At 40.3% G+C, this 26,817-nt stretch overlaps 2 protein-coding genes across 2 annotated transcripts; both read left to right on the top strand.

The window, feature by feature from the left end:
• The first annotated feature begins 3,649 nt into the window (after window positions 1-3,649).
• si:dkey-175g6.2 (uncharacterized) lies at window positions 3,650-8,538 on the top strand. The gene is made up of 2 exons (XM_049469089.1): window positions 3,650-3,940; window positions 5,352-8,538. Exon 2 carries the CDS (start codon window positions 5,399-5,401, stop codon window positions 7,247-7,249), a length of 1,851 nt encoding a protein of 616 aa, XP_049325046.1. The 5' UTR covers window positions 3,650-3,940; window positions 5,352-5,398; the 3' UTR covers window positions 7,250-8,538.
• A 7,502-nt stretch (window positions 8,539-16,040) lies between these two features.
• On the top strand, window positions 16,041-20,146 carry LOC103031551 (uncharacterized). The gene is made up of 6 exons (XM_015602137.3): window positions 16,041-16,526; window positions 16,895-16,988; window positions 17,149-17,359; window positions 17,620-17,687; window positions 17,940-18,179; window positions 19,654-20,146. The coding sequence occupies exons 1-6, from the start codon at window positions 16,498-16,500 to the stop codon at window positions 19,693-19,695; spliced, it is 684 nt and encodes a 227-aa protein (XP_015457623.3). The 5' UTR covers window positions 16,041-16,497; the 3' UTR covers window positions 19,696-20,146.
• The last annotated feature ends 6,671 nt before the right edge of the window (window positions 20,147-26,817 follow it).

Genomic DNA, 26,817 nt, shown 5'->3' with positions numbered 1-26,817 from the left:
GCGCTCCCAACGCTGACGATACAAGGACTGGTCAGCAGGGCTGCAGGAAGCCAAACAAACACAAACACCCTGTACTGTGTTTTAATACGGGTCATTCTTATAATAGGCTACATTACTGTGACTGTCTTTATCAGACTATATGAAGGGACTTTGTTTTTAGTGATGTACACCACGACACACCATGACGAACACACACACAATGACAAAAACACACACAGACGGACAGTAGACCCTCGTGGCTCTGAACGGAAAAATAAGCATCCACGTGCCGCATGCAGAACTCTCTCAGTGCCCCCTCTTGCGCTGCACGCCCCCCTCCCCGCGTCCGCTTACTGAAAGGCTTCAGCCGGGTCGCCCTGAGCGCGCTGCCGTTAGGGGCTGTGTTTTCAGATCTGCTGCGTTACCGACACACACGCACACACACACCGGCACACACAAAAACACCGACACACACACACACACCTCTCAGTCCGACATTTTGGACATTTTGGGCACTGCCTCGTTTCTGCTGTTGAGAGACGCGACGCTTCAGTCCCCACCCCTCCAAATACACACACACACACACGCACACTCAGTCTCTCTCTTACTCTCACTGGCTAGCTTTCTTCTTACTCACTCTCTGTCTTTCACTCACTCATCCACTCTCATACACTCACTCAGTTACTGTCTCTCTCTCCATCACTCTGTGTCTCACTATCTTTCTTACTCACTTTGTCTCTCACTCTCTCATCCAATCACTCTTTTTCATTCACTCATTCAGCTATTGTCTCTCTCCCTCTCTTTGTGTCTCACTGACTATCTCTCTTTCTTACTCACTTTGTCTCTCAGTCTCATCCACTCACTATTTCTCATTCACTCACTTAGTTATTATCTCTCTCTGTCTCAGTGACAATCTCTCTTTCCTTCTCTCTCTCTCTCTCTCTCTCTTTCTCTCTCACACACACACACACACACACAAACACACGTCCCCGCGTGGGCGCCAAGAGCAGGTTCCACACCATTACGCCCGCGCCGCAGAGGGTGTGTACGCGCGGGTGTAGAGTGGGGGGGGGGGGGGGGGTTGGGTTGTGGAAGGGGGCTTCAGTCGTCCCCACGACGATAATTTGTTTCGTTCATCTCATGGGAGGAGAAAAGAGTCCTTTTATCCTTGCGCTGCGTGTTTTGGCGCTTCCATTAGGCTCCTTTGTACTTCCATGCATTAATGCATGATTGAAGATCTACCTGTTTTGTGGGGGTCCCATAATTGTGCTCTACACACGGTGTGTTCACAGTGCGCGCGCACCGCACTCAGTCTCCTCGAGTGGGACTATTTCAGTGTTTTTGTTTGAATAGTAAGAAGAACAGAACACCGCCTCCACCCCCAGCCACTCACCCGCATACCTGTATCCACGGCGTATGGAGCCAATTAAAGGCCACACGTGTTAGATGATGAAAAGGAGGAGGATGTGCGTGAGTGACCCCCATCACACTCTGCCGTCTGATCTAAAGGAGAAGAAGACCACCGTGTTTTCGGGGTTTGCTGGATGTTAAAGTGGTCTCTCATGCTACAGTACGAAAGCTCATAAGAAAGCGCTCATATGACAACTAAGCTCTTAATGTATTAGAGGACAATTGGCGGGCTTTATAGACCCTTGCACTCTGAAAAATAAAGGTTATTCTTAAGTGTCTTTGATCAATAACATAAAATAATTGCTTTTGTAAGGGACAAATATTTAGCAATATTGCAAGACCCAACTCCAATGAACACGCAGACCTAATGCGGTGCAGTGGTCTTGCTATGTTATGTTAAATTATAGTACTGCTAGACTACAACGGTGTCACTATTATCCAAAGCTAACCAGTTTAGGGGCTACCACAGGAGGGTATACAAACTCCAGGCTAAAAACATACGTTTGTGTCAAATAAACCAAGATTAAAATCTTTACTACCCATTTCTCACTTCCTTTTTTAAAGCAGAGACAGTTATACCGTTTGGATAAATAGAGCTTAATGCCTTAGTTACAATATTATCATTACGGCCGTTTCTAAATATATCTTCTTGTGTTTTTTTGCCTTACCTGACACTATTTTCGCTGCCCAAGTTGCATTCCACTCTGTAAAGCATTTACCAAGATTTTTTTTTCCATTTTATATTTGTACTGGGTTCTGGTTTTTTTTTAAAGATTGGTAGTAAAGTTGTTCAAATCTTAGTTGACACAAATAACGACTGTTGATTTTATTTTAGTGTAAAGCCTGTTACTATTAGCTAAGCTGTTAAGCGTTAGTAACTACATCTTAGTCAAAATGTTTTTTCCCCCAAGAACACAAGAGAAGGTTCCATAGACTTTAAAGTTTTACACTCACTCATCTCTATTACAAGTATGTTTTTTTAGCCTAAGTTGTTACTTTATAACATTACTCAATGTTTTGAAAGCTAGCTCATGTTCATAGCTCTCTTATGTTAGTCTTGCTGAATTTGAGGTCACTTAGAGACTTCCATTAGAACCCCAAACACAACATAATTTTTAGTCTTGCTAAATTAGAAGCCACTTAAGAGGTCCAATAACACCCTCAAACACTGTGCCCTCCCTCAAAGTCGTGAAGGACCGACCTCAAGCAGCTTCAGCAGCGCGCGCTTATTAGCCTACATGACCAGAAACGCGGCTGATTGTACGGCGCCTTCATTAGAAGATCAGAAACATGGCTGATTAGCGCGCGTTCAACTCTACAGGCCCGTGATTGGATCACTAGAGCGCTCTGGTGTTTCGGGAAGCCGCCGTGACGCATGCGGCGATTTCAGAAATCGAAATTAGATTCCTGTAATGATGATGATGGTGATGATGATGTCGTGGCGTGCGGGAGGGGTCTCAATATCTGCGCTGAGACTGATCCAATTAAACGAATCATAAACTGAGATTGGTGAAGGTGATGGGGGGTAGCGGGGGCCCGGATTCTGCGGAGTGCTTTCCAATTAGGTCCAGAATATTTATGTTGAATTCATAACCCCGCACAGGGGGGCAGAGTGGGGGAGGGGGTAATTATCTCTTAAAAGGGGTAATTTAGCGCGCGCTCACAGAACAGGACTAAGGCTGCCAGCAACCATTCCACCCACACCCACCACAACCCTGTTTAGGATGTATGTTGAAAAAAAATTGATCCAGATCATTCCTGACACAGGCAGTAAATAAGTGCATGAGACGCGCGACTGGAAATCGGGGGAGACAAATGGAGCTCGGGGGCAGCGAAGCGTTACGGTGGTCCCAGCCGCCCGACTCCTCTCCTCTTCGCCTGGGATTGAGCAACTACCCCCTCCTGCTTCCAGACACTTCCATCATCGCATTGCATCCAGTTTTCTTCCATCCCGACTAGGTTGATCCAGATTTACGAAGCTCCAAAACGGGAATTTTATGAGGGGGGATTCATTCGGGGGTGATTGGGGGAGGGACGTCGCTTTAAATTCGAGCGGGTTCGTGCCTCGCGGCGCGGCTCTTAATGGAGAGGCCCGTTTCATTCATGCCGTTTCCGTTCATTCATCAGAGCGGCGGAGCGCGAGAGCGACGCACGAAATTCTTATCAATGAAGAGGATGACGTCAAACGCGCCGCGAGGCTTTTTCACCCCGCCTCCTCGCGTCACGTGGTCAGGAGCGCCGGTACATATTGGCGCTGCGCTGTCCGCGGTGCTGAACCGCAAAAAAACAAAAACACGCAAAAACTAGTACAGCATCACGCGCCGCGCGTTCATGTGCAGACCACAAACGACATATTTCACATGTGCCCAAAAAAGCGGAGCGTGAACCAAAGTAGGTGCGCTTTTTCGGGGGGGGAAGAAACTTTTTTTTTCTTCTTCAGTTCTGAATGAAATTAAGGAGCGAGAGCAGCGCTTAAACTTCACGCGTTTTAGACACGAAGAGGCGCTGAGACGGGCTTCAGAGTTCCGGCTGATTTCGTGCGGGATTGCAGGTGAGTGGAAAGCCCATGCTTCTTTAGGTTACAATGTACGCTAACAAAAAAAGGTTAGAAATGCAGAATAATATTACTTAAATCTCACCGAGGCTGAGGTGAAGGTCCTGAGAGTTCTCAGCGGAGGAGCCTTTTTTCCAAGACCAAGACACGGACTAAATAAGAGTAGAAAAAAGAGACTTCAGTGGATCAGCACTGATGTAGAGTGCGCGAATAAAGTCTAAGAAGACCCAGGAAAAAAAGTGGTCTATCTTTGGTGGAACATCTGCAACACCAAAGACTAACAGAAGGACATGAGGCATAGCGAATAAGCATTTTGTTCCATTTTGGATCAAACTTTACAGTCATAATTTCATAGCCGTGAAGAAAAAAAAATCACTCAAATGTAATCATTTGTGCTAATCTCTAAAATGAGTTAAACTGGTGTCTTCCCCATCATCAGTGAAACACAGGACGAGCCATTCACATTGAATATCAATTCAGTTATGCTCTATACTTACCTGATGAAAGGTTCTGAATTTGCTTCAGAATCTGAATCTGAAAACAGCGCAAAAGAGCTGTTTCTGCATTCTGCTGCGGTATTACAGAGAGTATTCTATAGAGTAGAAGTATGATGAACACGCGCGGGCTAGGTGCAGGCTAATCTTAAGGGCAGAGGATGCACGCAATAGTCACACAATATCACCTCTTCTCCAGCTACGGTATAGCGGTAGACGGTAAACTATAACTATAGCTTTGTTGCATTATGCATCTTAGAAAAGTTATTTTCCTAAGAAAAAATGTTCGTTTTAGTGCAGACATAAGAATACTGGACAAGGTAATTAGAAGGCGCACTGCAACATCATCCAGAGATTCGTGATAAACACTGTACCTCGCCGTAGGTGAAATGCTGCAATCGGTTTTGGAATCCGGATGAATTATCATGGTGCTATAACGTGCTTATTATGTTATATGGTTTAAGTAAATGTGCATTTGCATATACATTCGTAGTGTATCATTTTAAAACAGACTTGGATTTTCCCAAAGTATCATAAGATAAGAACATGATTTCTCTTTGTTAATTAAAATAATGTTAACACTTCAATGCTTTAGAAAATGTAGGGTTGGTCTCTCAGACAGACAATTATTAAGCTTATTCTTAAACTACATAACATTTTTTAGTGCAGATTTTAATTTTTTGAGAATGTCAGAATCCTGTGCAGTCCACAATTAGGCTTAATCCTTATCCAGAAAACCGACTTTAAGATCTTAATGATCTTAAAAATACTGTTAATGATTCTCAAATTGCACTTCACTAGAAAACATTTTAAAGTGGTTGTGGGTGTTCACAATTAGAACTCTTCTTGCCATAAAAATTACAAAATTATTGATTTTCTGTTTTATTCTCTTTTGGTGTTCTTGTCTCTTCTAGGTGCTTGCCCTGTCCCCCTCTCCCCCGGCCTATCTGGTCTGCTCTGCATGGTCATGATCTGCTGCCATACTTCCTGCAGTACCTCTGCTCTATTGCTACTCCTGCTCAGCATTGCCCCACAGTTGCCCACTGCTGCCCCACTGCTTACTGAGAGCTCTCTCACTCGCACCAGCAATGAGACCCTTCAGCTGGTGCACCAGGACCTGGCCGTGGCGTATGGAGCAGCCAGAACACACAGGAAAGTGGATAGGGATTTCCAGACCCCCACAGGACAGGGCCATCTCACAGACATGGATTCTGCGAGGGCACTAGCTTCTGTCTTGCTGGAGGCTCTTGACCACCAAACCAGAGATGAGGTGATAGGTGGCCGGTTGGAGACAGAGGAGTATGTGGGGAAGGAGCCTGGGCAGGAGCCGGAGATGTCGAGGGATCAGGATGAAAGCAGGGAAGGAAGGGTAGACGAGGAGAACGTAAAGGTGTTACAATCTGGAGGGACCAAATCTACTGTGGATGAGCAGATGGGAGAAGAAGAAAAGGTAGAATTAACAGAGGCACGACTTTCTGATGAGAATGACACAGGGAACAACGAAAGCACATTTGAGGGAAAGGAAGAGCTTCTGCAGAGCTTACTCAGTAGGAAAACAGAGATTCCACCTCAAATTGCCAGCTCACTTCAGCGTAAAACCAGGGGCTACTTCCAAAACATTGACCTTGGTCTGCAGGACAATGAGATCCTCCCACCTCTAAAGGGTTACAAAGCTTATAACCAGCAACTGGCTCTGGCCACCAAGAAGCTCAAGTGGCAGCAAGAGAATGAGAGAAACCCTTCCCAGCTCGACCGGAACTTCATGGATGATTTTGACTTCATTGAGGAGGAGGAAGAGGTCCTCCCCCGTGAGGAGGAAGAGGCGAGGGCACGAGCTGAGCAGGAAGAGGTGCGGAGGCAGGAGGCAGAGGCACAGGAGGCGCGTGAAGAGGAGCAGAGATTGGCAGACATCGCTTCGGACATGCTTCTGCAGTACATGGGCAGAAAACAGAAAGCAGCCTCTTATATAAAAGACATGAAGAAAGCTTCGTTGTTTAACAATGTGGCTGAGGACAAACGTTCAAATGAAGTAGAGGACAGTGATGATGATGAAATGGACCCAGAGACTATTGACAAGCTGATCGAAATCTCTAGTAAGCTGCACCTACCTGCTGATGATGTGGTTGAGATCATAACAGATGTGGAAGAGAAGAAGAAGAGGAAGGACTCACCTCCCGTCAATGCTCCTCGTTTCCGTCCATTAGTCCCCCTTAAAGCCAAGCAAAGGGCTCCTGTTTATCAATACCCAAAATCCCCAAAGAAATCTGCCCACAAGGTGAACCCATATAAGAAATGGTACAAGGACAAAAGCAAAGCAAAGTTCAACAAGCAGGACTACTGGTTTAAACCACAGAAGCAGTTACTAGCATATCCTTCCTTTCCTTATTACCAGAAGCCATATCGAGCCTATTACCCTGTTTACTTTCCACCTCCCAAACCACGCTTCTACACAAATCCTGCCCTGTCTTTTGATTACAACTTTGGGGGCTCCATGGGTTATGGGTTCAAACCCCCTAAGCGCAGATACAGGGACAGGGCCAAGGTAAGGGAGCGAAACTGGGCACAGGGTGCTCGCCAGCCCCAGAGCCCCTTCCCTTTAGTGGACACAGTAATTTCTAACTACATCCTCCCTCATCCCCGAACTTACCAGACCCTACCTGTGCCCAAACCCCGCTCTCCCCCGAGTGCAGCAGCACCCAACTTCTTTTACCACCCAGACTATGCTTACGATGAGCCAGAGCCAGTGCCAGACAGCGATGATGAGCTGGAGAACTTCATTGAGAAGATTTATTACAACCGCAGGTTGTTTTAGAGACCCGGAGGAAAACCGGTGATATTCTATAGCGATGAAAAAGAGTGAGGAGAACAAAGAGGAAACCCGAGCAACTGACGGGCATGATGTTAGGGGCTGAGAAAGGACTAATTCTATGTTACTTCTCCACTCTTGTTTTTAAAACATTCCAGGTCAGGCCAGAAAGCGATGTTAATGAGGTTATTAACCCTCTATGTGTGTTTGCATTCCGCTCCTCTCGCAGTTTACATTTTCATTTGGTGAGAGAACTTACGGGTGAATTTGTCAGGTTTCATTCAGGTATGGTTTTACTCTTGCATGTCAAAAACATTTTACGTGCCAACTGCAAGAGACCCATGTTTACAGAAAGATTTTCTTTTGTTTTGGTCTAATGTGATTGGTTAATTAATGCGATCTAAATAAAGGTCTAAGCTTGGAGCTGAAATCTTGAATCACTTGGCACTGCAGGGCACATCTTATAGCTTTCTTCTAGTTCTGTAACTACAGTCAAACGAGTATCACTATTGACCCATCTTTTTCATAGGCTCTGTTTAGGTGTGATTATCAATGCTCCTATTGCCTTAATATGGATCTGTTTAACTCATGTGCATGCAGGTCTTGCACCAGAGAAAACAACTTTATGTGAAACAAAAAAAACTAATAGCCACCACAAACAATACTTGAACGAAATTTCTTCCATTTTGTTTAAAGGAATGCAAAATGGTGGGTGTCTTTCATAGATACGTGCCCTGTTATGGTAGTCTTTTGCTATTCTTTTCCCATGCCAATGATTTTCTGTACACTTCACATATCTTTTTCTTATTGTCAAATTTTGAAGGTTTTAAAACACCTTTATTACGATGGTGGGTTACGGGGTTACCTCTAGCATTCTATCAACACACTGTATCTTCTTCTTGAGGGTAAAATGAAAGCTGTATATATTATGTCTATTCTAAAGAAGTTTTAAAAAGTTGTGAGAACTGAACCAAGGTTGAAACGAACGTCTGCACGTCTATCTGTATTTGCATCTTTAAAAAAATCTGAAAAAAAAAAATGTTGGGGAAATTGCCTCTTTGAAAAACTGTGGTTATATAAAAAACACAAAAAAACCCTAAGAAAGAAAACTAATTATGATAAACAAGTGTTTCCACAAGTGAACCAGTCTTGTGAAAGGAATTTGTTGTTGATGTCAACTTCCAGATTGTAAGTTGTACAGTGTCAAATAAACAAGTGTGTGCAATGTGTAAATAACAGCATGTTGATTACTAGTTTTGCTATATGACAGAAATAAAAGCAACTATTTTATTAAAGATCAGTTTTTTTTAAATGCCTTATTGGAGAGCGTTTGATTAGTCATCCAGAATAATGTGCCATTTATCCATTCAAGTGCACTATTTCACATCTTACAAGAATGGACCCTGACTGTAATAGACTGTATTATTTTTCCTTTCACCTGCCCACACAATAGAAAATACAATGGTCAAAATTATAAGTCTCCTACCTTTGCCGTGCTCGCAATATTTCTGAAAGTACATGGCGAACAGTACAGATGTAAACTTAGATCTAAATGTATAGATACGCCAATATTACTCATGAACCGAAAAGCAACAGAATGTTCTATTAAATGAATACGGATTCATAGTGAAGCAGCTAAAACAAAGCTTTGAAGTTATTCGCTGCACTCGATTCACTTGGTCCAAATGAGGCTTTTTATATTCAATCCTGCACTTGTAGACACACACCACATGTCCCCTGTGACTCCATAAATCACATACTATTAAATATAAACCTACACTTTTTGCAACCAATTGACTATTATTGCGCTCAGTGAAATGTGGAGAGATGAAAGAATATATATTTAAGAGTCATTCACATATGCAGAGAAAGGGAGCAAGAGACTGGAATGTAGAAAGGACAATGATGTGACGGGAATAAGTATGGGGACACAACTGGAACCAAAAGAGAGGGGTGGGCTGAGAGAGAGAGAGAGCTGCAGTGATTAATGAGTCACATGATTGACGGGTGAGTCATCTACTGCCATGCACCACTGCAGAACCCCAAGCATTAAGATTTATACTCACACACTGGACACAAACACTCGCACACTCATACACCCTTGCCAGATAAAATGTGTTGTCACCCTAATGTAGGACCCCAAGCAAGTGCGCACTGACAAATATGAAGATACGCACACACACACATGGGCGAGCTTATACCTACGCAACAACCCACCTGCCCCCCAACAGATGCACATGTACACCCACACCCACACACAGTCCACAACTATAAAACCATTTCTGGCATGAAAGACTGCTCTCCAATTAAATGCTGAAGAATCGTTTTGACCTCTGAATAGAGTAATACTGTGCAAATGGACATCTATTGTCATAATGAAGTGTGCATAATATTCATTAATTATGCAACCACCCACTGGGCAAAACCAGTTACATTTGATTTACATTCTTTTAGCGCTCGTGTCATGACACGAAAGCACTTTTACGTAAAGAATTAGTGTTGAAAGTGTACTTCATGGCCTCAAACCTGACTGAAATTCTGACTGTTTAAAAAACCCTACACTCTATGCACCTAAAAGCAACAGTACAGGTGCTTTAAAAGGTTCTATGAGTGAAACACAGCTCTTTGAGAGAGATCTATTAGTGTGAAGAAGCTTTGACCTGGTAAAGAGCATGGTTCTCAAAGAGCCATGTTTCACAAAAAACCAAATCCCATGTGAATCACTGTTGAGCAATGCCAAAGAATAATAATGTTTGGTTCCATAAAGAACCATGTGTTTACTAGATATATGTGAGTCTGAAGATTATTTGAACTTGTAAGGAACATATTCTGAAAGAGCCATGTTTCGCTAAAAAACCCATTGGAATCACTATTGAAAGATACCATAAAATAATGCTAACCCATAACAGAAACATTTGAATCACTATGGTTCTACAAAGAACCATGTTTGCACTATGTGAGAGTCTGAAGAATATCTGAACTTGTGTAGAACATATTCTGAAAGAGCCATGTTTTGCAAAATAAAAACATTGAAATCACTATTAAAAGATGCCATAGATGAATTGCTTTTGTTTCCATAAAGAATCATGTTTGCACTGAACATGTGTGGGTTTGCAAAATATTTGAACCTGGTTCTCAAAGAGCCAAAAAAAAAAAAAAAACAGAAACATTTGGAAGAACCAATTTGGTTCCAGAAAGAACCATGTTTACACTAGAGATGTGTGAGTTAATATATGTGAAAAATATTTAAACTAGTAAAGCACATAGTTCTTAAAGAGCCATGATTTACTACAAAAAACCTATTTGAATTCCTGTTAAGCAATGCCATAGGTTAATTATTTTGGTCCCATTAAGAACTATGTTTGCTCTAGATATGTGTGAGTATGAAGAAAACTTAAACTTGTAAAGAACATGGGTCTTAAAGAGCCATGATTTGCCACAAAGAACAATGTTTATACTAGAGATGTTTGAGTCTGAAAAAAATTTAAACTAGTAAAGAACATAGTTCTCAAAGAGCCATATTTCACTCAAAAAATCCCCATTTAAGTCACTGTGGAGCAATCCCATAGAATAATAATTTTTGGTTCCATAATGAAGCATTTTTATACTAGATATGTGCAAGTCCAAAGAAGATTTGAACTTTTCTCATTGAAAATAAAAACAAGACAACTTTTGAATGACCATTGAAAGGTGGCCCCAAAGAACCATGTTTGTAATAGTTAGATACAGAACATAAAGAACTAGTAAAGAATCTTGGTATCAAAAGCTCTTTACACCCCACATCTTAAAATATGATTCTTAAAGAACAATTAAAACACATAATTTAAATTACTTCATGACTTGAAGACAGAGAAGAATCACTTTTTTCTTTAAAAAATATTTTTGTAATTGAGATCTAGAATCTTGACATCAAATGAAGATCATTAGACCTGAAAGGTTTATGGTTATGAAAGAACCATGTCTTGTCCAAGACCCATCTCAGTTACATTTGAGCGATGTCTTAGATGAATCACTTCTATAAAAATATGTAATAGTGTAATATAGGGGTGTTAACAAGCCTTAAGCACAACAAGCCTTTAGAGAAACCCACTCTATGTTTGTAAAAGAGATGTAATTAAGTGTGTGAATAACCTGTGAACTGGTACAGAACCTTTTTTGTTGGGTTGTTAAATTCACACAGCCCTTTTACAAACATGACCCTTTAAAGGAAACATATTATACCTCTTTTTTACATACGTTAGAACAAATCTATACAAAATGTTTGTGTTCAAGTTCTTTGCAAAAAATCACTCACACATTAAGAGATCTCACCACATGTATTCTTGCCAAGTAAGAACCATGTTTTTAAGACAGGGTGTCAGTCCAAAAAAACTTAATGCTTGAAAGGACTTTCAATTGTTTTAAAGCTTTTTCAATTCTTCAGTTCAAAAAAAAATTCACACTCACAAATCCCTAATTGTTCTGTAGGAAATCAAACGTGTTACTTCCTTGTTACTTCCTTGGCTTTATTTCCAAGTGCTTTAAAAATGGTCATAAGAAACGTTTCATGTTTCAGAAGGTGATTCAAATATTGTTTTGAGTGAAACTTAATACAGATTTTAATGGAGATGTGAAGATTGTTCAGACTTATCAATTGATATTAAGATTCTTTACCAGTTCAAAAGGTTCTTTATCATACTCAAACATCTCTGTTACAAACATGGTTCTCAAAGGGCCACAATTTGTACGAGTGTACGCTTCATGTTTCTCTGCGAAACATCCTCTTGTAAATAAGCTTCCACAACCGCAAAGTTGCCGCAAGCAGCGAAGCAGCTCCAAATTGACTCAATCGAGCTCCAGAAGACCACCAACTTCAGGCAGGGGAGCTGAAGCACCTCTTTCAGCAAGTAAATCAGCTTGAGAAACACAGTACTCCGCTGCACTCTGTCTTTCTCCTCTTTGATGGCATGCAGAAGCCCTTCGGTGAGCCGTGATGAGAAGAGATCTATCAGCGGGCAGAAAGGAAAGTAGTACCATTGAGCCGCTGTCAAAGGATGCTGGTGAGTCATAAGCACTTACATTTGCTCTCGGCCTCCACTGAACATTTCCACTGCAATATGAAAAGAGTCTGTTACATTATGCCAATAATTACTGTAAATGGTGACATAACCATTTAAAGCCTACACAAGCACACACACACACACACACACACATATGTACAAGCACGGCAGTTGTTTTACATGCAAACTGTAGCAAGCCTTCAGGGTACGCAGCGTCTCCACCCATGCCAATTTGTTGTGTTTACTCACTAATCACTCCCTCACAACTACACACAAGGTACACACACAAGCTACACATACACACACATAGGTCTGCACAAAATCAAGCTCACAAAAAACATAGTCTAAGGCAGTGACGGCAGAGGCACAGATACTTCAGATATAAAAACAGACAGATAATTACACTGAGTCATACGCAGTACTGGAAGCAGCTCTGATGATGCACTCCGCCAAGTCAACCAACCAGCACACGACAGCGCTTGGAAACGGCCAAAACACTCTCCACTCAAACTTTCCCAGTGACTAAAGCACATCTTGCGCAGTCCCTATATTTGCCTGATTAGTAATAATTGAGCCAAAGCCTTTGGAGTTCCATGAGATTGCAATAATATCCCCTTGATCCTCTTTTAAGCACCAAACCTTTATGCATGATGATAATTACAGTATAATTATCATCTCTGCTGCCTGTGCAGGAGCTGCTGTTTCTCTGCTTGCCTCTATAGTGTGCGCCGAGCTTCCTTGCTGAGGTAAACAAGTTGTTTTGCAAATTCAGATCAGGCTATTCGCCGTTGCTTTGAACTTTACTGATCTTCTAAACCTGTCATTGCCATCATGCACGATAGCATGCATATGTACAGTATATACATTATGCATCCAAATGTTTGTAAACAACCCTTTTAACGAATGCATTCAGCTTCAGACACAGATGTGCAAATGCACACATAGAAAGCGTGTCTCGTAATTGTAGAGATGTAGTGCCATTAAAAAAAACCTCAATAATAGACTCTCTGGTGCAGATAAACATGAACTTTAAATCACCATGCCTAATGCCAAGAGGCATTGTGTGGGCAAGTGAGCTATAAAGCACCCCAGCACTCTGGAGCAGTGGAACTTTTTCTGCTGGAATGGTGATGCTTCATGCAATATTCTATGGAAAAATTTGGGTTGAGTTTGAGGAATTGAAGTTGAGAGGGAATGTTAGAACATTCTGTCCTTAGTAATGCTAAAAATAAATGCATAATGCAATCAAATACTTACAACAATGACCTGTTCCAAAATCTAGGAGGAAGCTTTCCCTGGAGCGTAGACACTGTTACCCCAACAAAAGCATGGAAACGTTTCTTTGTATCTTTAAAACTTTGTGAGAAAAGTAAATAATCATCTTATCGTTCAGGTGAAGTGAGTGTAAACAGATTTTATTTCAGTTCATTTTGAAGAATTTCTATTGGTTAAATTATCCTGAAGTTTGAAGAACTACTACTTGTTATTAGGAGTATATGGCCCTTCGAATGGAGATTTTTTCGAGGCAAACTCCAAACAGAAGGCTATGAGAATTACTAGAAAAGTGTCACACCTTAGCCTGTGTCTGTCCAGTGTCTTTCCTTTTTTTTGGTTCCTTCCTGCTCCTGTCCTCTGTTCTCTTTTGTTTACTATATGTAAAGAAATGTGTAACATGGAGGAGGAGGCCAGAGGCAAACGCAAGTCAGTTTTATTAGACATTTAGAAACGAACAAAGAACAAAACACTACGGAATAGTATAACAAAAAGGTAACTAAAACAAAACACTATCAACCAGAAAATAAACTAAAAGACTGAAACAAACAAGCCAAAATAACAAATAAAGAAACAAACTACATAAAGCAAACCTGGAAAACTAAAGACAAAAACACAGCATGTCTGAGGCTAAACAAAACATATAAACACGATCTGGACAGAGTAACAGGACACGGAGCATGGGGTATTTATACCTTATACACCTGTGGAGGTAATGAGGAGAGCAGATTTCCAAATGAGACAGGAGGGGTTACAGATGACAAGGCGGGGCTAAGGCGGAGACAAGACCAAAACACAACAGTAGCACATGGCTGGGAAACATGACAGGTAAACAACAGAGTACAGGGAACAGGAGCAGGAAGCAACCAAAAAAGGAAAGACACTGGACAGACACAGGCTAAGGTGTGACACAAAGCACTACCAAAGAAACTCTCAAATCTAAGTATTTTTTCTTTTTGCAAGTTGTAGCTAACTTTCTCATTCCACCTTAAATGATGCAGCAGATGGCAGAGGCTGCATCATTCAAGGTGCAACCAAAAAATAACATAAAATAAAGGCTAATTAAAGCTAATTCTTGGTCCCTATCACAGAGAAATAAGGAATGGACAATAATAATTATTTGCTGTACTACCTGATCTCTTTTTGAAGACATACAATGCCTTAAAAGTGTACTGAATTTTTTTGCGCACCTCTGCTATCACATCAACCCTGCAGGGGATCCTAAAGATTCTTGAAGAGTTGTCTCAACTCTTAGGGAAAAGATTTCACCCTGTCCTCTTTTAACCCTCTTTTAACTGTTCCAGGGGGAAAGATTACACTCGAACAAGTGGCAGTTGTACAGATTAGAAATGGGAGTGGGCCATAGTGTCCTACTGGCTGCACTGCTTGTGGGAAAAAAAAACAATGAATGGACAATATGTAATTATGTAGTAACTCTATTTGGTACATGTGAAGTCAGAGACCAGAGACAACAATGTGTTATATATGTTATAATCGCCATGTATACTCTTAAAAGTGCAATTGGTTTTATATGAATTTTAAAAAAATTAGGAACCTTGATGTTGTAAAGGTTTTTTTTTTACCAATTTAAAAGTTTTTCATGGTTATAACGTACATCTTTAATCCAAACAAGGTTCTCTATGGAACCAAAAGTGGTTCTTCTATGGCACTGCTCAAAGAACCATTTGGTGCACCTTTATTTTTAAGCGTGTATAGCCACAAGTTTTTGTGTTTTTGTCATTGTATCACCGGACAATAAAGACAGTGACGGCCCTGAGCTTTTAGTGTCTACAGTGTGTCAAATCCTGTCAAAAGCTTGGAAAGAATAGCCAAGCATTCACTGAGAGCGGCCATGCCAGCCATGCCTCCTTTATAATGCGGGAAATACACAAAGGAACGGAACATTTAACCAGCTGTAGCTGAGGTTAATGATTCATTTGACAGCTTCCATCGATAACAGCTCGTTTCTAAATGGAACAGGCAAAAAAAAAGTGTCCGGAAGGAATTCTTCATACACTCACACACACACATACACACAGACATGCACAAGCACATGCACTGCAACTCCACCAACATGCCTCTAGCTCACGGCGTGTGCATTTTGCAGCCAAATCATTATCATGGCTGTGTCAGGAACACCTGCAAAAAAGGTTAATAATGAAAACTGTGGAGCAAAGCAACAGCATTACCACTTAATCCACCCTTCCCCACTGATGCTGTTTGTGCCGGAGGCTGCGCTGAAAGGGGGAGAGGAAAAGGTGAAGAGGGTGAGAAATTGATGGAGTGAGAGAGAGAAAAGGGAGGGAGTAAAAGAGAGAATAGAGGTGAAGCTTTGAGTGACTCATCCTGTGTAAGTACGTATCCAACAGCTCCATAAAGTGGTGGGCCACCTCCACACTAATGAGCTCACTGCACAGTCATAAGCACTTATATTCACGCTCGGCCTCCACCGAACATTTCCACTGCTCACAACACACACACAGCACTCACACATACACCTATAAAGGTACTTATGTTCACTCTGCCTTCACTGCATCTATAGCAGCAGAATCTACACTCAGGGTGAGAAATGGTAAAAAGAACCGTATCTGTAAATTAATCAGGGCCCTGATAAGTCTTCGCCGAGGAGCCTCACTGGTGCCTTATTTACCTGAAGCCTGTAACACGTGTGCTACTGAGGAAGATAAACCTAGTTATCTGTCTTTGGTCTTTGTCCCCCTGCAGGGTGGCCCACATTACTGACAAGGTTTGCCAGCCACGGGGCGACACCCGAGCAGGCCTTCGCTTACTCTTTACAGCAAATCTGCTTGTGAGCCATTCAGACTCATCCATTATTGAACGTCCACAGTTTCCGTTTCATGCAAAGCGAGAAGACAGAGAGAAAAACAAACAGCGGGTGCCGCCACCCAGACAGGCACAGTGGTCAGTGGAACGGCGGACAGCATGGAGGACGGCCAGACAGACTGCATGGGGTGAGTAGACGGGTCTAATGATCTAATGATGGTCTTGATCTAATGATTGGCATTTTAAACAAAGCAAGAATGCATGAGGTGCTTTGGCTTGAAACTCTTGCCTGGGTGTAATTTACAGTTGGATCCATTGATAACCTCTCGTTAAGGGGTAAAGTCCTGTAAATGAGATGCTTAAACAGGATATGGACGGTATGCTGTCACAGGGTCGAGAGTTACTTGAAGTGGGCGTTGATTGCACTGATTATCGCAGTTTACAAGACTAAACGAAGGATGTCTCAATTTTGTTTTTAAATTTTCTTTTTTTTTTATTTAACTTTTTTTATTTAAAAATCTAAAAATTGATGTTCATTTTCTTCTAAATTCCACAGTGTACACAATGAGATACAGACAGAAACACAAAGTGTGCCACTCTCTCAGCCTTCCGAGGAGCAGCCCATTATACAACAGGATAATCAAGATCAGGTCAGGGCTCGCTTACAGATCTTAATCTTATGATGCTTGAGTAAAAAAACATCTGTTGCTTAATGATCATACTGTGTTTGCTATGCTATGAACTTTTGCTGGAGGTTTCTCTATAAGCTTGTTTTTCAGTGTTTTACTGTTGGATTGCATTTTTTTTCAGGAAAATCCTAAGAGCTGCAGTGAGAATGAACAAGAAACACATGCTGATCCTGAGCTAGAAGAAAAAAATCAGAAACCTCATGAAGAATCTGAAGAGTATGAAGAAGAGCAAAATCTAGATAGACAACAGGAGGAATGGTTTGAACTAGAAGAACAGCTCCAGTCCTCGTATCTAATGTCAGGCTATGAAGGTGTGCCCACTAACACAAAGGGTATGTACGCATCTCTCTATTAGTATAATGTTACACCATCACATGGCTGTTATTTGCTAATGTTGCCTTGGAAGTAGGTCTTGTGAATTTGATTGATTTATTTAAGCTGAAGATATAAGCTGTATTTTTAACTGCAAACATCCACACTGTTATAGTCCGTGCAGACAAGGAATAATACATTTCTAAGATGTTTAAGAATAACATACTATATGATTAATAACGAGGTGCTGTAGATAATTTGTGCTGAAATTTTTGTTTAGGAATCTCCTCTGAACTCTGCTGGTACTGCATTAAATCCCTTCCGAGTGAAGAACAAAGTTTACCACAGGTACCATCTCTTCAGCTTTTGAAGTATAATGGATTTTATCATAGTAAGCTGATCTGTTTTGTCTTGTATTTATTTTGGTACTGCTTTATCATTCACGGTTGGGTTTCAATGCCCTACCATGACTTCAGTATCTAGTTTCAACCATTTCAGCGAGCTGTAAATTATGTATCTCAAGTCTGCAGTGTATTATACCAAGCACCAGTTCTCAATGTGTCCCCTAGATGGTGTTGTCTTCTTAATATTCTGTTGCAGCTCCAGCTGGAGAATGAGGCTTTAGCCACACTCAATGGTGGTGAGCACTTAAACTACCTTCAGGACCCCAGGCCTCATTTTGGGGTGGCACGCTCCTCGCGCTCTATACCTTTCCCACTGTGGGACAGTGAGCGTCCCAGAGAGATGAAGAGGGATGCAGATGAGGAGGATGCAGATTTTGTTACTAGTTGCCCGCACTGCCATCTGGGGCTTCCACTTGATACATTACGCTGGCATGAGGTACAAAAATAAATGCATAAAAATTGTATGATTTATTTAAAATGTTTATACTCATGGTGTTCCAGGGAAAAAAATACTATAAATTGATAAATGACACTATAAAAAAATGTCTGAAATACAATAAAATCAGATGCACTTCCTATACAGCAGGTTCTCTTCTTAGAAGAATATTCTGTTCTGCAATATTTATGTGCAGTATAAAACTAGTCAATCAGTATAACACTAGTCAATCACATAGAGCTTATTTGATGTATTTAAACAAGTATTTCGTAAAATACTAAAACATTTTCAATCTATTTTGGGTCTATGGTATTTATTTATCAATAAAACAAAATCAAGCCAGTCAATACAATAAAGTTAGATGTTAACCCAAATGAGTTTGTGAAAAATGGCACAACATTTTTCAGTATAGACAATATTATAAAAATATAAGCCATTTTACTCAAGATATATGAGCTCCAGCCAGTGAGGCCTAGAGGCTACAAACAGCAAATATAAAGTACGCTACCAGTGAAAAGGTTTAGAACACTTCCCATGTTTTCCCTTTATTTTTGTCATATATGCTCTTCAGGTACAATCCATAACCAGAAATGGTATCCAGTGTGCAACATTTTTCAGTAAGCTACCAGGGCATTTAGAGAAAATGAACTAAAGACAAAGAAATATTGCACTTAATAAATTTAGTATTGTAAAAAAAAATCTTAGAATATTGGAAAAGTATATTGTAAAAAAATGAAAATCCATATATTGTTTAAAAAAGAGGGGATGATAAGCCGGTATGTAACAATGAAAATAAACTTAACTTTGGAAATGAGTAAAAATAGTCAATTTACAAAGTGTTACTGCAGTCGTTACTGCAGCATTTACACAATACACAACAGAAAACTGTTACAGGAAGAGTCTGGTCTGGCTGACCCACATGCCAACAACACCTTTAGCTCAGCTTAACACTGAACTGAACTTAGTTTTAGTTTCAGCAGTGAAAAGAAGAATTAGAGGTCTGACAGGTGAAGTGCAGTAATAAACTTATTGCTAATAAAGTGAGAAAATGTAAAAAAGCTGGACCACTAAACAATAGATGGGTTCTAAAACGTTTGACTGGTAGTGAAAGTACATAGTGTTTAATGTTCACAAGAACTTGATTAAGTTGATTAAAGATTTATCACACCATTGGATGACTCTAGGGTGTATGCATTATTGTGGATTTAAAGGATCTGCTGTGCTGAAACAACTATTTTTGACCAGGAACACAAAACGAGTTAACAGGAAATGAACCCAACAGGAGGGTTAAGAAATAAAAAGAGAGCAAGGGAGGCTAACTGCACTGACGTGGCCTGCATTAGCAGACGAGCGAACCATTCTGTAAATGTATTAGTCATATTCACAACTATGAAGCTTTCATCATTTAATTGGCTGTTCCGATTATCTTCTCCTATGGGTGTTTGATTTTTCTTTTATCCCTCTCCCTTCACAGGAAAAATGCCTGTCATTTGAAGGCCCGAAAACGGATGCGTGAAATTAAATGTCAAGGGGAAAGAGGTCAGGTTTATGATTTACTGAATTGTTAGATCAGAAGCAAGCCTGTCTGAAGCAAGTAATTTGTGCGGCAATAAGGAGTTCATTTATTTAAAAAAAGGCTGTCAGCTATTGTACAATATTTCCTTCGTAAAACTATTTATAAATTATGTTACAGGATGACGTTTTATTAGCTTTGATAGACAGTATTAGTGCCTAGGTTTGTTAGACTGCATGCTGCATCATTAGTTATATTTAATCTGTTTTCTTTTTTAATTTAGTATATTGTTGACTGCCTTTGAATGGAATGTATAGTAAGACACAGGATTGATGAGATTTAATACTACTAATCTTACCTATAGTTTTGAACACTTTATTAAGATATATTAATGCTAAATGTAAATATCTGTTGTAATGTGCAATGCTGTCAAATAAATGCTTTATTAACTTTGTGATTCAGGAATGACACGTTTGATTTCAGAATAAGTTATTTTTTTTATTGTTTTTTATTATCTTGGATTGATCAATAAAATATTAAAAAATATTACAAAAAAGGGACTGATGGAGCTTGTATTGTTAAAAATAAAATGGTTTAGTAATTTACAATATTCAGAAAAAATAGGAGACCATGTCAGTTTCTGAATCAGTTTCTCTATCAGATTTTGCTATTTATAGGTAGATGTTTCAGTAAAATGAACGTTGTTGCTTTATTCTATAAACTTTGAAAGAAAAATATTGTCATTTAAAGAATTTATCTGCAGAAAATGAGAAATGGCTGAAATCACAAAAAGATGCAGAGCTTTTAGACCTCAAATAATGCAAAGAAAACAAGTTCATTTTCAAAAAGTTTTAAGAGTTCAGAAATTAATGTTTGGTGGAATAACCCTGGTTTTTAATCACAGTTTTCATGCATCTTGGCATGTTCCCCTCTACCAGACTTACTCACTTCCTGGTGCAAAAATTCAAGCAGTTCAGCTTCATCTTACTCTTCAATTAGTTTTCAATTTGTAAATTAGGTAAAATCAAAGAACTCATCATCTTTATGTAGTCTCTGATTTTTTTTTCAGAGCTGTGTATACAGTCATTCATTTTTCCTCCTATTTTTGTCTGTGACTGAAATATAAAAAATGTTAGCCTGATTTGAAGTTTATTAAAGTAATTTAGCCTTTATTTTATTGAGTTAAATTGCAATAGGTAATGTCAGTGAGCTGTCAATACACTGACAACATCAGGATGTTTTTTTGCTTCCATCATTCAGTTACCGAGACCTTGGGTTTAAGAATTAAATACAATTTTGTGGTGATGTGCCCCCCTACTGTGCTGCATGTGGAAAAGAGATCATCAACCGCATTGTATAGCATTTTTACCTTAAAGTAACGACTTAAATATAATTAATGTAGAAAAAATCTACATTTAACACATGTAGAAAAATCTACACTCAACACACTCAACTCAAATCTACTGGTGACCTCCAAGCTGAGGATAAAATCAGGATCTAATGATCAGGTGTGAGTTACACACAAAAGCTACCAGATGAACCAAGTTGACCCTGAGGGACAGAGAATGCTAGCCTTGGTGTGGAGGACGTTGTTGAAGAGAGACGCTTAATCAGTGGAATTGACAAGTATGATGAGACCGATGAGGTGTATTTGAAAAGGGAGGTATTTGAAGAGATAAAGGACAAGAGAAAGAAACAGAGGGCAGAGAGCAGAGTGCAGTTCCAGTATCTCTGGTGCTCATGTGTCAGCTTGATCAAGATCACTGCTAAACTTTGCTAGTGTGCAACTAGAGACACAGGGTAATCTGTAAAGTCAGGGTAAGCTCTTGTTAGGTCTAGGGGCATGTTAGGCCACTGGGCTGCTACTTGGAGGCATTATAAGGGAGTCTATGCCCTTTGACTTTTGGGTCGACAGACTGGGAGGGTTTATATTAACTGCTGACAAAAATCTCTATAAAATGCAAAGTTACGTACATTCTTTTAATAAAAGGACACCATTGTAAAAAGTGCTTTCAGTAGACAAAATTAACAACACAGACCACAGTTTTTTTTATAGAGAAAATTAAGTATACAACAGAATTGACATGGTAATAACTAATAATAAACAGAAGTACATATATACATATATATTTTTTTGTTTTTTAATGATTAACTGTAATTCCACAAATGTTGTTCTAAGTGACAATACGGTGGGCTTTAATTATTTTAGCAAATTTGTCCCACCAAAGTCAAGTACTATTAAAAAAACATGCAGGTTTGTAATTTTTATGTGCCAAACTGTATTTGTGTGAAAATGCCACCTGGATGGAATAAACAATTCCATCACAATCTAGTTTGTTACCCAGCCCACTTGTTGTCTTCCCCAGGTGTTCCTTGTTTCCCCGGCTTTATTAATACCCCATGTTGTCCTTTGGTATGTATATGTAATATGTATATTGTTTGCTATATTTAATCTGTTTGATTGACTTCTGTATTCTATATGACATCTGTTAAAACATCCTTGTATTTTCATCCTGCCTCCAAGTCTAAGTCGTTACACAGCCACTGGAAGTCATAATTATATTGGTGGTAAATCAAATCGACTTTAGAGTATTACAATAATGTTGAGACTGAGATATGTCCCTTGTTTATAATCCTGCAAACATGATGATTCCAAAAAATGCACAGTAGTTTCGTTTTAGTTTTCATTTTAAAGTATAAAATAAGTTTCAACATTTTTAAAACAACATTAAATTAAAATATTTTTGTTACCAAAATCTCCACGTAATATGTGGAATTTTTATATACACTTTGGGAGCTGTTAGGGGTTTTCTTCATTAACATTCTAAATTGTTATTGTAATTTGTATTACTACAGTATGGTTTAATGGTGTGGTATTGCATTATGTATGGTATTAATGGTATTGCAAAGTCCTGTTTTCCGAACACTCACGAAGAGGAGACACAAAAACAGAAGGAGATGCTGAAGGAAACACGTACAGACAGTTCACTGAGACAGAGCTGAAGTGCTCAGCTGTCATTTATCCCTTCTTCTGACTCCATGACAACCAGCGACAAGGCAGACATTAGAAAAGATGTCAAAACAAATTGTAAATCCATCTATCCCTTGTCGCTCAGTCACTGCCTGTCATGTACCGATACATGTACCTGTTTGAGAGCTCTTGCTATTCATGAAAGAAAATAAATAGAATGAATTGAAAAAGTACTTTATATGACTGTCACTTCATAGTAGTTCTGAAATTTGTAAATAAGAATAGCAATATAGCCAAAGAAACTGTATTTGGGGGTTAAAAATATACCAGTATAACAGGAATAATAGTATTTAAAAACTACAAAAATGAAAGTTGGTTGTAAGTGATATGTTAGAAACCACAAAACTCTATGACAACGTCAACAACTACCTACATATTCTAAACATGTGTTGAAATATCACTACTTTTATGAGGTACACTGTGTAAATCCATTCCAAACAGATCATCAGGAAGTAGTTAGGAAGAACACTTGTAGATGCCCAAAAGGACACTTGGAGACACCAAAAAGGACACTTGGAGAAGCCCAAATGGACACTTAGAGACATCCAAATGCAAAAAAAAAGCCAAATAAGGCACTTGGAGTTATACAAAAGGATCACCAAATTGAGGCTAGATGCCAAAAAGGACACTTGGAGAAACCCAAAAAAACACTTGTAGATGCTGATAAGGACACTTGGCGATGCCAAATAGACACATGGAGAGGCCCAAATGGACACTTGGAGAGGCCCAAATGGACACATGGAGATGCCCAAATGGACACTTAGAGACATCCAAAAGGACATATGAAGATTCCAAAAATGACATTTGGAGATGACCAAATGGACTCTAGGATATGCACAAATAGACACTTGAAGATGCCAAAAACACTTGAAGATACCCAAACGGACACTTGTAGATGCCAAATGGACACTTGGAGAGGCCAAGAAGGACACTTGGACACTTGGAGATGCCCAAATGGACAATAGGAGATGCCCAAATTGACACTTGGAGATGCCTAAATGGACATTTGGTGATGCCAAAAAGGACACTTGGAGATGCCCAAACAGACACTTGGAGATGCCAAATGGACACTTGAAGATGCCAAAAAGGACATTTGGAGATGCCCAAACGAACACTCGGAGATGCCAAATGGATACTTGGAGATGCCAAAAAGGACACTTGGTGATGCCAAAAAGGACACTTGGAGATGCTGAAACGGACACTTGGAGATGCCAAAAAGGACACTTGGAGATGCCCAAACAGACACTTGGAGATGCCAAATGGACACTTGAAGATGCAAAAAGGACATTTGGAGATGCCCAAACGAACACTCGGAGATGCCAAATGGATACTTGGAGATGCCAAAAAGGACACTTGGACACTTGGAGATGCCCAAATGGACACTTGGAGATGCCCAAATAGACACTTGGAGATACCCAAACGGACACTTGGAAATGCCAAATGGACACTTGGAGATGCCAAAAAGGACAGTTGGAGATGTCCAAATGGACACTTGGAGATGCCAAATAGACACTTGCAGATGCCCAAATGGACACTTGGAGATTCCAAATGAACAATTGGAGAAGCCAAAAAGTGCACTTGGAAATGCCCAAATGGACACTTGGGGATTCCCAATAGGACAATTGGAGATGCCCAAATGAACACTTGGAGATACCAAAAAGGTCACTTGAAGATGCACAAATGGACACTTGGAGATGCCAAAAAGGTCACTTGGAGATGCCCAAATGGACACTTGGAGATGCCAAATAGAAACTTGGAGATGCCCAAAAGGACACTTGGAGATGCCAAAAAGGACACTTGGAGATACCCAAATGGACACTTGGAGATGCCAAATAGACACTTGCAGATGCCAAAAAGGACACTTGGAGATGCCCAAATGGACACTTGGAGATGCCCAAAAGAACACTTGGAGATGCCCAAAAGGACACTTGGAGATGCCAAAAAGGACACTTGGAGATGCCCAAATGGACATTTAGAGATGCCAAAAAGGACACATGAAAATGCCCAAATGGACACTTGGAGATGCCCAAAAGGACACTTGGTGATGCGAAAAAGGACACTTAGAGATGCCAAAAAGGATAATTGGAGATGCCAAAAAGGACACATGAAAATGCCCAAATGGACACGTGGAGATACCCAAACCGACACTTGGAGATGTCAAAATGGACACTTGGAGATGCCAAATAGACACTTGCAGATGCCCAAATGGACACTTGGAGATTCCAAATGAACATTTGGAGAAGCCAAACAGTGCACTTGGAAATGCCCAAATGGACACTTGGGGATGCCCAAAAGGACACTTGGAGATGCCCAAATGAACACTTGGAGATGCCAAAAAGGACACTTGAAGATGCTCAAATGGACACTTGGAGATGCCAAAAAGGTCACTTGGAGATGCCCAAGATGCCCAATAGGACACTTGGAGATGCCCAAATGGACACTTGGAGATGGCAAAAAGGACACTTGGAGATGTCCAAATGGACACTTGGAGATGCCAAATAGACACTTGGAGATGCCAAATAGACACTTGCAGATGCCCAAATGGACACTTGGAGATTCCAAATGAACATTTGGAGAAGCCAAAAAGTGCACTTGGAAATGCCCAAATGGACACTTGGGGATGCCCAAAAGGACACTTGGAGATGCCCAAATGAACACTTGGAGATGCCAAAAAGGACACTTGAAGATGCTCAAATGGACACTTGGAGATGCCAAAAAGGTCACTTGGAGATGCCCAAACGGACACTTGGAGATGCCAAAAAGGACACTTGGACACTTGGAGATGCCCAAATGGACACTAGGAGATGCCCAAATTGACACTTGGAGATGCCTACATGGACATTTGGAGATACCAAAAAGGACACTTGGGGATGCCCAAAAGGACACTTGAAGATGCCAAATGGACACTTGGAGATGCCCAAAAGGACATTTGGAGATGCCCAAAAGGACACTTGGAGATGCCAAAAAGGACACTTGGAGATGCCCAAATGGACACTTGGAGATGCCAAATAGACACTTGGAGATGCCCAAATGGACATTTGGAGATGCCGAAAAGGGCATTTGGAGATGCCCAATTGGACACTTGGAAATGCCCAAATGGACATTTGGAGATGCCAAAAAGGACACTTGGTTATGCCAAAAAGGACACTTGGAGATGTCCAAAAGGACACTTGTACATGCCCAAAAGGACACTTGGAGATGCCAAAAAGGACATTTGGACATGCCCAAAAGGACACTTGGAGTTGCCAAAAAGGACATTTAGAGATGCCCAAATGGACACTTGGATATGCCAAAAAGGACACTTGAAGATGCCCAAATGGACACTTGGAGATGCCAAAAAGGACACTTGAAGATGCCTAAATGAACACTTGGAGATGCCCAAACGGACACTTGGAGATGCCAAACGGACACTTGGAGATGCCCAAATGGACACTTGGAGATGCAAAAGGGCACACTTGGAGACCTTCAATTGGACACTTCGAGATGCCCAAACTGAGATTTGTATTTAGGCTAGTATTTATTCTACCCAGTTTCCAGTTTTCTGTTAAAGCTAGTTTTTTTATTCTCCTGATGCTCGTTGACCAATCAATTGCTTTATAGCAAACATCATGCCAGCACCTGAAGTGCTTTGTTACAAATTGGGAGATAATACAATTTATGTTTGTATTGTATTGTGAATATTCCAGTGTTTTATTTTTTAATTTTCATTTTTTTAATAGAACTTCTAAATATAATCTTGCTCTGTTTTGATTTATTTATATGTAGGCTATTATTTATTTTAAAAGCCGTTTTTTATTCGCCTAAGGCTGGTTGACCAATCACGTGCTTAAGAACAAGCATCATGCCAGCACGCGACCTGCTGCCATAAAGTCCTGCTATTGGCGGAAAGCACGCTTTTTGTTATTAAGTGGGTTTTAATAAATTAATAAATTAACCGAATCATACATCCTAACCAATGGGCGGCAAGAGTCAGAGGGCTTGTGTTATATTCTGAATGCTGATTGATCAATCACGTGCTTTATAGCAAACATTATGTCAGCACGTGATGCGCTTTGTTATAAATTAGGAAATAGAACAATTGATAAAACCATGTA

Source organism: Astyanax mexicanus, chromosome 20, assembly GCF_023375975.1.
Source record: "Astyanax mexicanus isolate ESR-SI-001 chromosome 20, AstMex3_surface, whole genome shotgun sequence".
NCBI lineage: Eukaryota > Metazoa > Chordata > Actinopteri > Characiformes > Acestrorhamphidae > Astyanax > Astyanax mexicanus.
Note: the sequence above shows the minus strand (reverse complement) of the source record. Positions and strands in the feature narration are given on the sequence as shown.